The following is a 17,301-nucleotide window of genomic DNA, read 5'->3' as shown; positions in this document are numbered from 1 at the left end:
TCGTCCTGTCCCATTAGAGTTTGGTTATTGTAAAGTGTAGCTTAGAGTGTTCTCAGGATGATATTAACTGCCACTTAATGAATATATATTTCTGGTACTCAGCTATGGTACTTCAGTTATTTCTAGCCACTATTTTCCTGTCTTTTTCATTTTAGCAATGAAAAAACTGGCACAGAGGAATGAGGTACTTTATCTATTTCAATGTCATTGCTAATAAATGTGAACGCTGGAATTAGAATGTAAGACTAAGAAGCCCACACTCTCCTACACACCTCGAGGCTTTGCAGATGTGAGCTTAAAAGCCAGTTGCTTTTGAGCTCTCAGAGTTATGGCTGTTGTGATTTTTGCAGCTGGCTCAGTTCCTTTCACACAAGCATACAACCCATATTCACGTACTTTGCATGTGTTGTTCTACCCAGGAAAGAAATGTGGCATATTTCCTTACCTCTTGATTTTAGGTCCATCAATGGGATTTATTGGCAAACCATATTTCCTGGTGATTTTTCTAAGTAGTTTTCACACACTTTACATGATTGGAGTTGCCCTTTAATTCTTCGCCCTTTGCCATAGGACATTTTGAGATGTTTCTTTGCTTCCAGAAGGATAAGAACTATAGTAAACAGAAAAACTTACTGTTGTAGAAATAGCTTGTTTCACCTGCAGATTCATCAGAGGAAAAAAAAAAATGATTGCTTCCTTAAAGCAGTGAGCTTTTCAGTGGTGTGTTATACAGCACGTTGTGGCAGTAATTAACTGATAAGCTGGTATAACTTAACTTCTTGACTGTTCGGCAGGTCACCCAATTCCCACATTCCAGTTAGTGCCCTCAGGATAACTGGACACATCTTAACACTTAACAAAAGTAGGGGAACTTTCTATATGTTACTTCTCTGAGATAAAATTACAGAGGATAAAATGTGTGCAAAGTAGTTACCCATTGCCAGAGACTAATTATAAACCTTTATTAAATTATAAATTATAAACCTGCATATTCATAAACTGAGCGTTGGCTAGGGGTCTGGTGCTCTGTTGATTAACTGAGACCAGCATAGACATTCGCAGAGACACAAGTGTTCTATGCATGGACCTTCTGGTAGTGCAGACACCAGTCACACATAACATGTAAACACTTGCTGTGGAACTGGTGAGATAGAGGAGTTGCATTTCTTGTAATATTGCATTTTATTATTTTAAGTTAGATATCCACAAACAGCCTTCTCACCACCTTTTTGGACTTGCTTTGGCCCGTAGTAGACAGAACTACTTCTTTGTGGCTCCTGAGGACAGCACACGAGGTGACCCCATGAAGCACGGGGTCACCAGCCACCATGTTCCTAAGTAAGAGATATGGGCCTTCAGCAAAGTGGGGTAGATCTTATGAAAGTAAGTAGTATTTTTATTTCAGTTTCTTTTATGGTTATCAATCTACTCAGATTTCCTATTTATTAGGCCTTTTCTTTTTCATGTATAGTATGTTAGGAAATTGCTTCATAAAGATTTTAAGTTTATTGAAATAAAGCTGTTTTTAATATTCTCTTATACTTGTGAAATCCCTCCTACGTCTGTTCTTTCATTTTGCTTTTTAAACTAACTCTGTTGAGACATAATTTATATATAGTAAAATTCAATGTTAGATGTACAATTTGATGAGTTCTGACAAGTGTGTAACATGCAATCATATAAACACCCTGCATAGAATATTTTTGTCTCCACAAAATCTTTCCTTCTGCTTGTCTGCTCTCAGTCACCTGTGCCCATATTGTGCTTTCTACTACTCAGGTTTGTGACCCTTCTAGCTTTCATGTAAATGGATGTCTGAGCTCTCTTCATGTTTCCTGTGATGCTGTGTGCATCAGTAGTTTGTTTCTTTTTATCATAGGATAGTGTTCCATTGTGTGACTATGCTATAGTTTTACCTTTTTACCATGTGACAGATAGTTGCTTCTAGTTTTCATCCCGTTTAATTTTATTAAAAACTGATAAACTTCCAAAGCAACTCAGCCATGTTGTAATGCTTGAAAATTCAGTTCTGGTTGCTACCCACCCCAATTGTAACTGTTCTAGGAGACAAATTGAGGCATCTTGTTGTGGTTTGTGATTGACTTCATGTTGTCTCACTAGCGATGCTGAAGATACCTTTATGTGCTTATTTGGCATTTATAAGTCATTTTTGGTATTTGTTCTGAATTTTGGCCCATTTTAAAAATAAGGTCATTCATGTCTTTTACAATATGCATTTTACAGTAAAATCCTGCCTCAGATACTTCTTTTGCTAATATTATTCTTCACATCTATGGGTTGCCTACTTATTTCCATAGTATCTTATGAGAAGTCTAATTATTTAATTGTGATGAAACTTATTGTCTTGCATAGTCCGTTTTGTGTCCTACTTAAATCTTTTGCCTTTTTTTTTTAACCTAATGAATATCACTTAAATTTTTATTTTTTTTCCTAGGAGGTTTATAGTTTTAGCATTATATTTTAGTTTTTGACCTTTTTTGAGTTAATTCTTGCATGTAATGAGATAAAGGCCAAGTTCTTTTTATTTATTGTTCATATGGCTACCTCTTATGAAAAGGGATAAGCTGTGAGAAGGCCACACACCACTGTGGTTTGCCTGTACTGAAAGGTTAAATGAGAAAACTCCCAGGCAAAACAGGAAGTTTGCTCAGCGTGTAGGGGAATTTGTCTGCTCTGTAGTTATACCCATTCTGCTATTGAATCAGTGACCCATTATTTTTCTTTTTCAAATTTTAGTAATATAGTTTGCTTTTCTAAAATTGCTCAGCATCCTAAGCAGGAGTTATTACTAGTTTCTGCTTCTCTGTGTTAAAAACAGCGTGTACTCTCCCTAAAGATGTGATGATTTTAACTCTGTATTGGAAAGTCTTATTGAAACTGCAACTTCTCGGGCCAGCGAGATAGCTCAGCAAGCACAGGGACCCAGGTTTGATCCCTGGTCCTGCATACTGCACCAGCCCCACCCCTAGGGCATGCTCAACTGGAGACTGATTCCAGGTGTGCATAGTGAGACCCTGTACCAAATACGTTAAAAAAACAGACTTCCGCTTCTGTGTTGTAGGTGACATTTGTATTTATTGATTGTTTTTCTTCAGTTAGAGATTCCCTAGAAGTCTGTCGTTCATTGTGAGTTCACTTTCATGGTCTGCTTGTAAGGTTTGCTTAAGCTGCTGGACTTTTTTCTGCTGTCTTTAGTGAGAGTAAGGATTGATGAGACTCTTCTAATACAGTCTTCTATCAATGGCTTTTCCTGTAGTAGTCAATAACAAAAGACAGCTAGCTCTCCAGTTAGCACAGCTTCCATCAGAAAATAGATGTTTCCACTTTAGCTACCTTGGCTAGGAAAGATAGAGTAGGTCCCCATGCTGAGCTTTGTCTCTGACCCCTCGCTTGGCCTCCCCCATGTGCACCAACATTGAGTGTGGAGATCTTCTTGGTGAGTTGTTCCTGTCTTTTACACTAATACCTGCCTTGGGGTTCCTTAGCGTTTTAGATTCATTTTGTATTCTTTAGGAATTTCTCAAGTTTCTGGGCAACTCAGATTTCTCCTGTACTTTAGTCCTTTTTTAAACAAGGCTTTCTGCACTCTTCATTAGTTTCTTTAAAAGACATCGCTCATCTTTCCTGGGTTTGGAGCAGATAAATAGGAGTACAGAGTTAGTAGGGGTACAGCCATATAGTCAGACTTCTCTGTCTGCTCTGTTTGTTATCAAGAAACCAGAACTTAAATTTTTTACCTGTTCTGTTTTACAGCCTATGATTTGATTTATACTTATTTTGATTCTTCTCCCAAAATACTGAACAGTGCTGACTCCTTGGTATAGACTCAGCAAATACCTAATGAGGTTTTGTTTAAAAAATGGAATTGTTCAGAATATGTTTTAAAGGGCTTGAAGCCAAATTTTAATTTTTACCCTCTTATGTCACCAGCTACTAGTCTGAAGTGGATACCAACCACCGAAAGAATTCCTTATTTCATTCATATGAGTTCTGTGTTTCATACACAAATGGCACAGTTTAGGGCTACATTTCAGCCTCTTTCCTCTTTTGAGATGACTAAGTCCTCTTTTCTTTCAACCTTTTTCTTACATTCTTTCACTCCCCCATTTCTCTCAACACCATCTATACTTTCTTGACCAATTGTCAGTCTTTTTTTTTAATCTTCTGATCCAAAACAAATATAATTTTTTTTTTCATTTTTCCACCTTTGGAATAAAAAAGATTTTTAGGGGTTTGTAAGATATATAAGGGTCAAGTGGAATTTTTTTTAGTATTTTGGGATTATAAATCCACACTGAAATTCTATAATAATTATGAGTTTAGATATTACTAACACATTCCATTTATCATTTCCATGCCATGTGAGAATTTTACTTTCTTATTGTATTACTTATCAAATTATTTTTAGAATGTACTTTACACAACAGATCATCTTTACTAGGTTTATCCAGTAGAAGCCAGTAAAATCATTAGAATTTGATACATGAGATTATGGATAGTATATTTCTCAGATATATCTAATATAAAAATTACTCACTGCTTTTTATGAATTCCTCCAAAGATTTTGTATTATGTGTATAGACAGTGACTTTGTAGTGAATTTTTCAGCTAGAAGCATTTACATATTAAAATCTTCACTTGGCGTTCCTGCTATTTCATTTCTTTTTTAGAATTCACATTTATTGAACAAGGAAACGTGAAAATGAGCAGCCGGCGGAAACGGGCTCCCCCAGTGAAGGTAGATGAGGAGAAGCAGCAGCAGCTTCGTTGGAACATGCACGAGGACAGGAGAAATGAGCCGCTGTCCCTAGCCGAGGATGAGCAGCACTGCCCAGGGCCCGACTCCTCTCCACAATGCATCCTCCTGGATGATGTGGATGATGGTCCTCAGGAAGAAGTGGTTCACAGAGATAAGAAGAGGTGTTCCAAGGCTGTGAGCTTCCCAATGACAAGTGAGAAAGAAGAAACTGATCTTCCCTCTTTGTGTGTGAAACTGAATATTGTGATTTTTCCGTATGACTTCGACACATGTTGGAAGGCATTTCTGGGAGAATTAACTCTTCGGCTTCTTCCTGAACAGAGTTTAGTTGAAAATTTTTCCAAGAGGAGTTTTACTTTGATGAGTTCAGAGTCAAGCAGTCAGTTCCTGATACATACTCATTCTGAATGCGAAGATGCCGAGAAACAAGAAAAGGGACTCAAAGAATCAGTCAACATTTGTGACGAGGGGGTTCGTGTGGAATCATCCTTCAGTGGTGAAATGTTAGAAGACCTGGGATGGCTACAAAAGAAGAAAAGAATAAAACTTTATCAAAGACCAGAAGGAAGTCACATTATCAAGGTACTGAGTTTCTGCAGTGTTTTGGGCTTCTGCTCTGTCGCAGCTCATTTTGAAGATAACTTGGAAGACCTGAAAAGCCCCTGGCTTGTTTGGTCCTCATCATGTCTTCTCGGATGGCAGCAGCCATGTCTCTCTCCTGACTGGCCTTTTCCAGTGCCTCCTCTACCTGATTTCCAGAGCAGTAGCCCATGATGCACTCCTTTCCTGCTTGCACTACTAAGAATGAGCTTTCTAGTCCAGCACACAGGTCACTCCTTTGCTAGGTCCTTAAGCCTCATCCCTTGTATCTTACCCCCGAAACTCCAAGGTGATGTTTCTTGCAGACATCCTGTCATTCTGTGTATTCGATGTGCTCACACAGTTCCGTCCACCTGGATTGTCCCCTTACTATCCTCCTGGAAACTCTTGTTTGTTCTTTAGTATTCCATTCAGAATTTACTGCATGCGTGGGGTTCTCTTTGTAAGTCCTATGGGTGGTAGTAGGTGCCCGTTCTCCAGAATACCTATTACTTAATGTGTGGTACTTCATTTTAGGTGCTTCTCCCTTGCTAGACTGTGAAGTCTTATCTTCATAGTCCATTAAATTGTCTGATAAGTAAGTGGACCTTCAGTAAATAAATGGATAAATATATAAATCAATTTAGGCTTTGCCATCTTTAGCCACTAGGCATATAATTTTATGCAGATCATTTAAATACTCTTAATTTCAACATGCCTCTGTATGAAAGATAATGTGTATTCTTTTTTTCTTAGTTTGTCAAAAGTCCTAAATAACTAAAGCTCACAAAGAGCTTGACATGCTTTCGTGATAAAACTTGAAAAAGTTTCAAATTGTTTATCTTTGTTTCAATGAAAATTGTTTCATATACATTTCTCACATTAAAAATAATTGGATCAGTAGTCTTATTCATATTTGCAGAATTAAGGAAAGGAGAAAATTTAGAATGCCAATTCTTCCCTGGGCAGTGATGTACCTGGCCAACCAATTCCTTGTCTTCTGATTGTTAGTGCCAAATCATGGCCTAGTGGTGCCAAGTATGTTAGAATTCATAGTTCTGTTTACATTCTGTCACTTTCCCACTGCAAACCAAGTCTTGATCTATTCCATTTTTATCTGGCCTTCTTTTCCATATTTAAACATTTATTGAGATACAGTAAACCATCTCTGAACACAAGGCAAGCACAATAATAAAATCTAGTTTTGTCACTCATTCCTATGTAATACTGGTGGATTCTTGTCCTCTGGCGAAAGAATATGAGAACTCAGTGGTTAGGGAGTTAGGCCCAGAAAATCTGAAGAAAGGATGGAAGCTCGTATTTACTGTCTGCTATTAGAACCTTTTAAAATTATATTATTTAGGCTTTCTCATTTGTGAATGAGGATATTTGGATTAAAATAAAAGTTATTTTATATTATTTCTGAGTTAATTTAAGTCCTAAATATGATTGCCATTACACAAATTTGAGTTTCAATTGCAAAACCTCATACTCTATTGTTTTACTAGACTCGAGATACTTAACATTAACCAAGGTTCTCCTACATATTTGACTATTAAATCCAGTAATAATATTTCCCAAGCCTAACTCTGTGCGAGAATCTTAGCTTGTGCATTGGAATCTTCCAGGGACGGCTACATTTTTAACAATCTTTGTTAATCATGTCATGCTCATCAGATTTAGGAGTGAGTGATTTCACTAGGTAGAATTTGTTCTTTCATTTCCTAACTAGAACTGAGGTTAGTTTGGTTCCACTTAGCGACATATTCTTTTCCAGTAATTCAAGTGGTACATCACACAGAGTAGGTATTTGCATTTGTGGGATGAATTATTGAACATGAAAATGTATAGAGATCTTGTAGGTATGTATCCGGTGTTTATGGGTACAAATACTATAAAATAGTTTCACTAAAAATGTTTTTTTTCCTCCCTGATCTCCTCATTAAGAATGATATATTTCAAGTGAAATTACTTTTATGTTGACGATTCTTTGTAGGTTGGGATTTATATCCTGGAAGATGGCCTAGCAAAACTGGATTCTTTCAGTGACGCAAGTTCAAGAATGAAAAAGTTCAATCAACTTATGAAGAAGGTGATGGAAAAGTTATATAATTTTATTATTCCAGGTAATTTTTAAAGTACATTTTAAAAATTGCTACTATTTGGAGTTGTGGATTTTTCTCTTAATACCTACACATAACAAAAAAACATAATAAGAACTGTATAAAGTGGCCTACATAAAATCCTCTATATATGGTATGGTTTGACTAATCTGAACTGTCCGCATTAAGGTCTCTTTACTGTGTTTGCTTCGCACTGTCTTAACTTGAATGCAGTCCGCATTCAAGAAGCGTGTGCAGGCAGCAAGCTCTTCCAAAGGCAGAGCTGAAATGGGCTGAGCTGGCTGGGCCATTTGAGTCACTCCTATGCAAAATTTTGTCACAGCCAGAGATCCTTGGTGGGTCCTGGTGCCCCCTCTCCTCTGCAGTCTGATGAACAATCTCAGCAGCCTCATTCCCAGAAAACCAAATAGCCTTGTACTTGATCAGAACTGCGGTTTCCAAGGTATCTGCCATTGGCGGCCAAGGGAGAGCACAGATGGCCTCTTGACAACTGCGCTATTTGGCAGACAGTTCAGATTCTCCAAACCATACTTGGGGTATGAGTAGGTTAGCATTATTTCTAGTATATATTATTGGTCATTTTTATACTGCAGTATTTGTTACATCAGTTTTTAAGCTTAGCCATTGAGTTTATTCTGTAGCACTTTATTTCAAAGTGTCATATTCTTAACAATACTGAATTATTTTTGAAGGTAAAAAGAAAAATCTTTGATTTCAAGTATGTCTAGAGCTTTGAAAAATTGTAAGAGGGGCCAGGGAGATAGCTCAGTAGAATAAGTGGTAACCTGGCAAGCACAGGGTCCTGAGTTCAATCCCCAGTACCACAAAAAAAGTCGTAAGAATTCCCTTTTGTCAAAGGCCAGCCAAATAGCTCAGTGGATTAAAGCACCTGCAAGCAGGCTCGGGCGGGGGCTTCGATCCCCAGGCCGTCCATGCCATCCATGCCAGGGCACACTGAGACAGCAATGCACACCAGTAATCCCAGCTCTTGGGAGAGTGTAAACAGAAGGATCTCTATGAGTCCCATGTAGTAGTGAGACCCTGAACATCCTGTAAACCCTTCCCCAAAATACAAAAAAAAAATTCCATTTTGTCTTTTAAAATTACATTATTTGGACCAGGGAGATGGCTCAATGGAATAAGCGCTACCCTGGCAAGCGCAAGGGCCTGAGTTCAGTCTCTGGTTCCGCCAAAAAAAAATAAAAATAAAATTACATTATTTGAATTATTAAAAACAGATTTCTAAGGAAAACCTTAAATTTAGATATTAATGCTAGATTATATAACTTGTAATGATATGAATAATTATACATTAATAATATGACAAAGTAGTATTATAAAGTTTTGAAAATCCTACATGGCATTTTTTTAATTGAAGAAAAGGATGTTATGTATTTGTTGCTTGAGCTCCTAGAACATACTAAATATATCCTATAAAATTATGTAGGCCTCTCTGGAAGCTACTCAGAAATATAGTACACTTCTTCAGCATGAAAGAATGATATTGTTAACACAAAATCAGCTGCTTTATTTAGGATTTTAATTTTTATTTTTTCCTGAGTGTTCCAGGGGGCAGTTGTGCCCACCAAGTGGGTCTGATAGTCTTATATATTTACATTGATAGTTTAAGCACTTGGAGGTAGACGTGGTGGTACATGCCTGTAGTCCCAGTGCTGGGGAGGCCAAGACAGGACAACTGCCACGAATTCAAGGCCAGCCTGGACTGCATAGTGAATTCAGGCCAGCTGGCATCATATAACAAGACACTGTCTCAAAAAGCAATCAAAAAATCGAAGTACTCAATTCCTAAGTAGTTCTCTTACTGCCTATACCTTGTCTTTATTTTAGAATGAGAAGTATAATGAGAACCCTTGTCCTTAATAGATAAAAAATTATATCTGCGTGTGGACTTTTTATATTCAGCTGTAGATATAAGTTAGCACTTTATGAAGTGCAAAAGCATATTCCCATTCACTTCCTCACACAGTTATTAAATACCCACAAGTGGGCAGGTATGTGTCATCTTCTCTGAGGCTGTGACAACAGAAGATTGCATTTGCTATCAGTGGGGAAGAGAGTCACATGGGTGACTCTAATACCAGATAGATTTCATTGTAGTATTGTATCTAGAGTATGCAAAGTATGTATAAACATGGAGGACAAACTTAGTTGCAGCCATGGAGGGTAAAAGAAAATGACATAAAAGTCAGCTGAAGGAGCTTGTAGTGCTCGGGATGTAGCTGAGTGGCAGAGCGTCTGCCTGACAAGCACAAGGTCCTGAGGTTGATTCCAGGTACCAAAAAATTAAAAAACAAAGAAGGTCATAAGTTTGTCCAGAGCTTTCATTTTTATTTTTTGGTATATGTATGAATCTTCCAGAGGGTGGTTGTGCCCATCATTTGAACTTTCTTGAAAAATGGATGGATAGATTTTCAATCTGTGAAGATTTTCATACATTAGACATATTGAGCAAGACACAGATTTGGGCGGGGGGAAGGTAGGTATCTTTACAGAATAAGAATTGTTTGTGATTATAAAAGGCAGAGCAAGTTATAAATGCACTGTTGATGGTTACACAGAAGTGTTAGAAGATGATGAGGAAGATTCAGATAGTGAGCCGGAGGGCCAGGACGTCGATGAGCTCTATCACTTCGTGAAGCAAGCGCACCAGCAGGAAACGTGCTCTGTGCAAGTAGATGTGCAGCATCCTGCCCTGACCCCCGTGCTGAGGCCCTACCAGAGGGAGGCTGTCAACTGGATGCTACAGCAAGAGCGCTTCCGCAGTGCTCCCACTGATGGCAAGTACCGATGCTTGGTTAGAGACGCAGTGTGAGAGAGAGGGAGGGCTAAGTGATCATTTAAAAAAGCAATGAGAAACATAGGCTAGGAAGGGTATTGCCATGACCAGAAGTATTTTTTTTCTTTTTTGCAATATTAGAAACTGAATCCAGGGCCTCACACATGCTAGTGTGAGGCCTCACACTCAGGGCCTCACACTCAGCCCTTGCCACTGACCTTACGTTATCAGCCCTAAATTAAAGTATTTTCTTTCTAAGAAGTCCTTCAAATTAAAGTCTAGAAAAATTATGACCTCTCATTATAAAAGTTTGGGCTGGCTTTTCCTCCCAAAATAAATGCAGCCTTGAATTTTTGAAAATCATGGTATTTGTTTATATAATTTACCAACAAGGAATTGTTTTCAAACGCAGATAGATAGGAATCTGTAGTCAGTGGCAAAAAACAATTTCATGATTAAGTTAGCAATAGCAAATTTATAAAAGGAAGTGACTTCCTAGATGTGCATTTTTCTTTGCTCTACAAAACAAAGTTATGAATAAATTGTCATCTGTTAATTTTTTGGAAGTTATAGATTTCTAGGGTCATTTATTCTTTTTTTTTTTTTCTTTTTGGTACTAGGAATTGATTTTGTTGTTCTGTGGCGTGTGTGTGTGTGTGGAGGAGGGTGTTTTGGTTTGGTTTTTGGGTTTTTTTTGTCTTTTTGAGACAGGGTCTTGTTATGTGGTTTAGGCTGGCCTTGAACTTAGCCTGGAGTCCGGACTAGCAGCTAGCCTCCTGCCTCAGCCTCCGCCTCCGCCCTCTCAGAGCTGGGGTCTCGGTGTGCCAGCATGCCTGGCAGTCGTTCACCTGTCATCTTTAGGGGTAGACACAGTTGATACTTATGCATAGTTCTAGAAGTAAAGTGTTACCTAGTTCTCATTCCTGTTTTATTTATGTATTTTGCATAATAACAAATAGCTGTTATTGCTCCCAAGTATTCCAGTTTATATGTTTTTATCTAAAATATTTCATTTTTTAAGCTCTTCAGTTTGGATAATAAACGTCAGTTCAAAACCAGTGTTATTCTCAATCCTAGTCTCATATTCTATTTTGAAGTAAATCCTACTATATACGTTAATATTTCAGTTTATTTCAAAGTTTTCAAATATGTGAAAATATGTACATATGTAGAGATTTTCAAAGCCCAGCTGCTTTAGTATCAATAAATCTCTTTCCTTCCTGTTCCTCCCTCCCTCCCTCTCTACTCTGCCACGTCTCCCTCACACGCACATGTGGACACACACATGCACACACAGAGTTCTAATCTGAAACCAAAAAGCATCAGGCATTATAATTGGTTGCTATTGATTAAGTTTCATAACCCATACATTGTGTCTCCCGTCTTTTTATTTTCCTTTCAATTCTTTGTTAAAGAAATTATTGGTTCTGTGAAATTTCCCACAGATCGTATATTTTTCTCTAAAGTAAAATATTTGCCTTCAGGTAAATGTTTAATAAAAATATAACTTGCAGTAAAAAGTGCTCGTCTTAAGAGCACAGATTGAATGCAGCTATCTGTGTTACCAACAGCCAAATTAAGCTAGAGAGCTAGACTTTTGTCCGAGTGCCATTAGCCACCTATGACTCCTGAAGGTTGAAACAAGATTGCCCAGAATCAAATGTACTTTGAGTATGAAAATACATCAGATTTCAAATAATATCCCCAAAAAAATCCCAAAAAATAAAAAATAAAACTACCCTATTTAACTATAAATTAAATATGTATCTCCATTATATTTCTGTCAAACAGTACTGCTGTAAAAGATTTCCATAGCCCTTGACAAATCTCTCAGCCCAGTCACTTCTCATCCTGCAAAGCCCTTCAGGAGCCAACAGCCATTGTCACCTGTGTTTCCTGCTTTTGGCACAGTAAATGACATCATAAAATATATACACTTTCCAAGAGAGATTTGTTTTTTTAAACAAAGTGATTTAGTGATGTATCCATGCTGTATGTATCAGTAATTCTTTTTTTTTTTTGTCCCCAAATTACATTTTTTAAAATTTATTTACTGCAGGGTCTATAGGGTCTCTCTACACTGATTGGACGTAATGATTCTCCTGTTTTCAGCCTTCCAAGCGCTGGGATTACAGGCGCACACCACCGTGCCCAGTCTCAGTTGCCATCTCAGTGCGCCACAGGGGTGGGGCTGGCACAGCACACTAGATTTTATTGATTAAATTTCCATGTGGCATTTTACATTTCTTCTATCCCTTATGGTTACCATAAATTTAAATTTTTTATCTTTTAATTCTTTTTTATTCTGTGATCAGTATGTATTTGTGTTGTATCTTTTTATTTGTTTTTTGTAATGTTTTTGGTTTTTTTGGTAGAACTGGGGTTTGAACCCTGGCCCTTGCACTTGCCAGGCAAGCACTTATTCTACTGAGCTATCTCCCAGCCCCGTGTCCTAGCTTTTTAATCCCTTATAAAAGCAACAAAAAAAAAAAAAAAAAAATGGCATTTCACGATTGAGTAAAGACACGTGCCCTATTTGGGGCAGTAGTTGGTTTTAAATACCTGAAATATGAAGGGGAAAGATAGTGAAAGATTCTGGTTGACTCAGACTGCGTACTTCACTAGTGCAGCTTCAGATTTGCCTTCCTCAGTGAAGTAATCCTTCCCTCCCACTCTCTGACCCAAATAGGGCAGATACATTTTGGGTAAATATGTGAGTCCGTTAGCAACATCTATGGAGTTATTTTAAAACTTTATGCAACTTCTTGACTTATAAAAGATAAGCTAGTTTCCATTATCAAGTAGGAGTTGCCTGTGTATAATAATTTTCTTTTCCTGTTAACCATCTGTGATCTTGCTACCCTCCTCCTCCCCTTCCTTCCCCTCCCCTCTCCTCCCCTCCTCTCCCTTTCCTTTTTTTTTTAATTTATCTTACAACTTGCTTATATAGAGTTGTGCCCAAAGCAAAGGAAGCTAAAGAATAATATTAGAAAAAAAGAATCAGAGGAGTCCTTAACCTTTTACCCATGTGTTACATGTATGGCTTTTCATATGTAAGATTTCTCAAAACTGTGGGTCTTCTGAATCAGTATCTCAGGGTATCCTAAGTGTTTACTTATTTTTAACTTAATCGCATCTGAAAGAAAGGGAGACAAACAAAAACTTATGATTATATTTTTCCTTAGAAAGTTCCCTGCACTTCTTGTGGCGAGAGATTATTACACCTGAGGGTTTGAAACTGTATTATAATCCATACACAGGCTGGTAAGGCAAAATTTTATTTATTTGCTTGATTTAAAAAATAAATACATTAACAAGCTGTATGAGATTTTAAGATATTGCCTTAGTTTCGTAGTACTTCAAAAAAGAAATACAAAGTGGAAGTCATTTTTTTAAAGCTAGAATGCACTTAGAATTAACAATTAGTCACTTTTCCAGCAAATAAATATTTCATAGTAGGTACTTACAAAGATTTAATAATTTTTTATACAAAGTAAAAATGTTACCTTGTTCATTATGAGATGGTTTTTACACTTTTCATTAAATTTGTCAATTTATGTTATAAGAAGTTTTAGGAATCATTGATAATATATTTATTAATTAATGAATAATAGTTACTCCTCTTTATACTTTACTCATAGATTGACAAATGTCATAGGAAGAACCCAAATATATTTCCTTTGAATTATAGGAAAAAGGATTTGACTAATATTTATCAGCACCACTTTCATTTCTGCAGACAGTTCAGCTCAGTTTTTATTTTAATTAGAATTCTTGTATTTATGAATAGGGATCTCTAATTGTTTCACTCAAAGGTTTACTTTGAGTAAACAGACTTTATACATTTCTCCAGTTATCTTTAACTAAGAAGAGTGTTTTTTATTTACACTCCTGTGGTGTACTGTGCTTGTTTTTCCGATTAGCATCATCCGTGAGTACCCGTGTTCCGGGCCACAGTTGCTTGGTGGAATCTTAGCAGATGAGATGGGTCTTGGAAAAACAGTGGAGGTTTTGGCACTGATTCTGACACATACTCGGCAAGACGTCAAACAAGATACTCTTACTCTTCCTGAGGTAGGAGTTCTGCAGTACTTGAAAAACCAGGAAACATATGTCCTCAAAAGGCATCAGATGGTGAACATTTGCTTGGTGCTGAAATCAACACTTTGTTCACTGTGGCTAATGATTTCTATTAGTTGACTTCAGTGGGCAGAGAGATTGGGCTGTTGATGGACCTAGGAGGTTTTCTCAAGTGATGTTGGCCAACTGGGGAGAGGATGTGCAGTCACTTAACCAGGCTTCCCACTAGTTGGCAGAGAAACCCCTTTGTGAAAGTACTGTACTAGTGACTCCTCAAATATTTTGTCATTATAAGACATCACTTTTACTAAATATTTTTAATGACTTTGAAAAAATTATACAAGTGTCAGATATGTAAATATTCAAATCTAGAAATTAGAACTCTGTTAAAGGGTACATAGCTTACTAGGAAGAATGTATGCAATGTGTTAATTATTGAAACTGTCCTACCAATTTAGTTTGAAACTGTCCCATTGCTACTTGTTTCTCAATAAAATTATGGGGGAAAAAAAGGGTACATAGCTTTGTAAATAGATTGTTAGATGAGACAGATTTTTAAGTCCTTCTACGAAAATATACCATTTTTTTTAAATATAAAGTTTAGAGTTTACTTCAAACTCTTGCCATACTGAGGCAAATACAGTTAATTCATGACTTGTATTTTCCATGGCTTGTATTTTTGGGTTTATATTGAAACCCAAAATCAGTATGTTAAAATCCTGCTGAAATGAGACTGGTAGTTAAGAGCTTGACTGTAATTAATCACCTCTAGCATTGCTCAGGCTTATAGTCTGTTTTATGACCTGTGGATAGGTCAAGTTTGTAAAACTAGTCTTTCAAACTTGAGTAGATGTTTTGGTCAGATTGCTCTTTGCCATGACACAAAACTGAACACCCATAACTTAAAGGAGATTTAATTTGGCTTATGATTTGGGAGTACTCCATCCAAGGCCCGAACATGATGGAAAGGTGTGAAGAAGCAAAGTGACTTAGTTCTTGGCTGCATAGAAAGAGAGAAGGGAAGAGTCAGGAAGAGTACACCCTTCCAGCTCCCATCCCAGTGACCCCTCCTTCTGACCGGCCCCACCTTCTACCAGGACATGTAGCTAGCTGTGAATGATCAGTGGATGAATAAATATTGCCACCCCACCCGCCCCCGATCCAACCACCTTCCAGATGCCCAACTCGGAACAGGGTACATTTGGTGGGCATGTTAGAGCTAAACCATAATAGGATTAAAAAAAAAAATACTTCTTTTGCAGAAAAGTGAGTCACAGTTTGTAGTTTTAATTATCAATTAATACTACCATTCCTCCTCTACTCATTATATATTTTAATTCCAAATTATTATCTTCAGTATTATTATAAATTCAGTGGACTAATTCTACTGTTAAGCATGACTTAAATATTTTATTTCAGGTAGTCCCACTTAATTTTTAGGTAATATAACATGAATAATTTTAGGTAATGTAAGACAGCATGAACAATTTGAAAAGCAATGACTACTTGTAAAGTTGGAAATAAAAAATAGGTTTGTGTATGTGAATAGTATAGTTAGCCCTTTCTTTTAAAATTGTTTACATCTATTTTATTTCCTTAATGAAAAAGTTTTAATAAATAATTCAGAATACTGAAAGCAAGTATGTGACTGAAAGTTGTTCATGTACCAGGGAAAAGAGGTGAATTATTTCATCCCATCCCACCGTTTTGGAGGATCAGTAAAAGACACAGAAGCACCGAATATGGAATTTGAACCAAAAGAAAAAGTTCAGTGCCCCCGTAAGTATCTCTCAAAAAATGCTTCTTATTTTGATCTTTGTTCCAGTTCCTTAATATCCTAACAAAAGCAAAAAAGTATTCTTTGACTTGGTCCAAGTAGTTCTGCTTCAGTATGTTATATTTAAGTTTCTTTAGCTTACAGTTTTAACTTGGTTTTGTTTATTCTCAAGTACAGCTACTTAAAAGTCTAGTAGCAAATGAATGTTTCCTCTAGTAATGATAGCATCCAGAAGATAGAATAGCTAGAGGAACTTTCTAAAGTAAGTTTGAATGATTATCTTTTTGGCAAACTAACATTAACTTGAATAATTCTTCCTGAGATTATTTCTATTATAGTAATCCGTTTAATATATTGAGATAAATTTTTATTCTCTGTTCCTCAAAATGGTACTGTCTCACAGTAAATTTTATGTTCTCTTAATTCCATCCAGTGTGGATTAACTGTTTTGTTTTCATTTCATTTTCATTATTTTGACTGAGTTAGGGTATCCTTTTGTATTTAGCTACACGTGTGATGATCCTGACAGCTGTGAAGGAGATGAATGGGAAGAAAGGAGTCTCCATCCTTTCCATCTATAAGTATGTCAGCTCTATGTACAGATACGACGTTCAGCGCAACAAGAGTCTTCTCAAACGCATGCTGAAATGTTTAATTTTTGAAGGTCTTGTGAGACAGACCAAAGGTCATGGTTTCTCGGGGACCTTTACATTGGGGAAGAATTACAAAGAGGAAGATATATGCAGCAAAATAAAAAAGCAGGTACTGGAGCATCTATTAAGTACTTAGGTCTGTATGTGATGCCTTACAGAATAAGTTGACAGATTCTACCGTGACACCTAAAGTCTTACAGTCTGAAGATTAAAAAACAAACTATAGATATTCCTTGTTTAATGACCAAGTTTTGTTCCTGCAACTAGGTTATTGAATAAATTGATCACGGGAAACTCCACTTTGATGACTTGGTTTTCATATGCAGTCCTGTAATATATAATAAAACCATACTACTATACTATACCACATAATCAGCAAAAATTACAGTTCTATATCATAGAACAAGCACCCATGAGGCTGCACTGCCGTTCCATTCCTGTGTCGTACATGGCAGTGTGGGTCATAACTCCGAGTAGCAGGTCGCAAGTCTGAACACTGCAGCTCAGTCATA

The 17,301-nt window shown here is 36.9% G+C and overlaps 1 protein-coding gene across 3 annotated transcripts in view; it reads left to right on the top strand.

The window, feature by feature from the left end:
- Positions 1–17,301, top strand: part of Shprh (SNF2 histone linker PHD RING helicase) — a 76,090-nt gene that overhangs the window by 3,155 nt on the left and 55,634 nt on the right. For all 3 annotated transcript variants that reach the window (XM_004628556.2, XM_023712208.1, XM_023712209.1), the window contains exons 2-8: positions 4,692–5,362; positions 7,356–7,485; positions 10,062–10,280; positions 13,465–13,543; positions 14,203–14,353; positions 16,030–16,138; positions 16,642–16,898. In XM_004628556.2, coding sequence (XP_004628613.1) covers positions 4,724–5,362; positions 7,356–7,485; positions 10,062–10,280; positions 13,465–13,543; positions 14,203–14,353; positions 16,030–16,138; positions 16,642–16,898 — 1,584 coding nt within the window. In that variant the 5' untranslated portion in view covers positions 4,692–4,723. The remainder of the gene's footprint in view (positions 1–4,691; positions 5,363–7,355; positions 7,486–10,061; positions 10,281–13,464; positions 13,544–14,202; positions 14,354–16,029; positions 16,139–16,641; positions 16,899–17,301) is intronic.

This window comes from Octodon degus, unplaced genomic scaffold (genome assembly GCF_000260255.1).
Source record: "Octodon degus isolate 3935 unplaced genomic scaffold, OctDeg1.0 scaffold00024, whole genome shotgun sequence".
In the NCBI taxonomy this organism is placed as follows: domain Eukaryota; kingdom Metazoa; phylum Chordata; class Mammalia; order Rodentia; family Octodontidae; genus Octodon; species Octodon degus.
The sequence above is the reverse complement of the archived record's forward strand: the minus strand, read 5'-3'. Positions and strand labels throughout refer to the sequence as shown.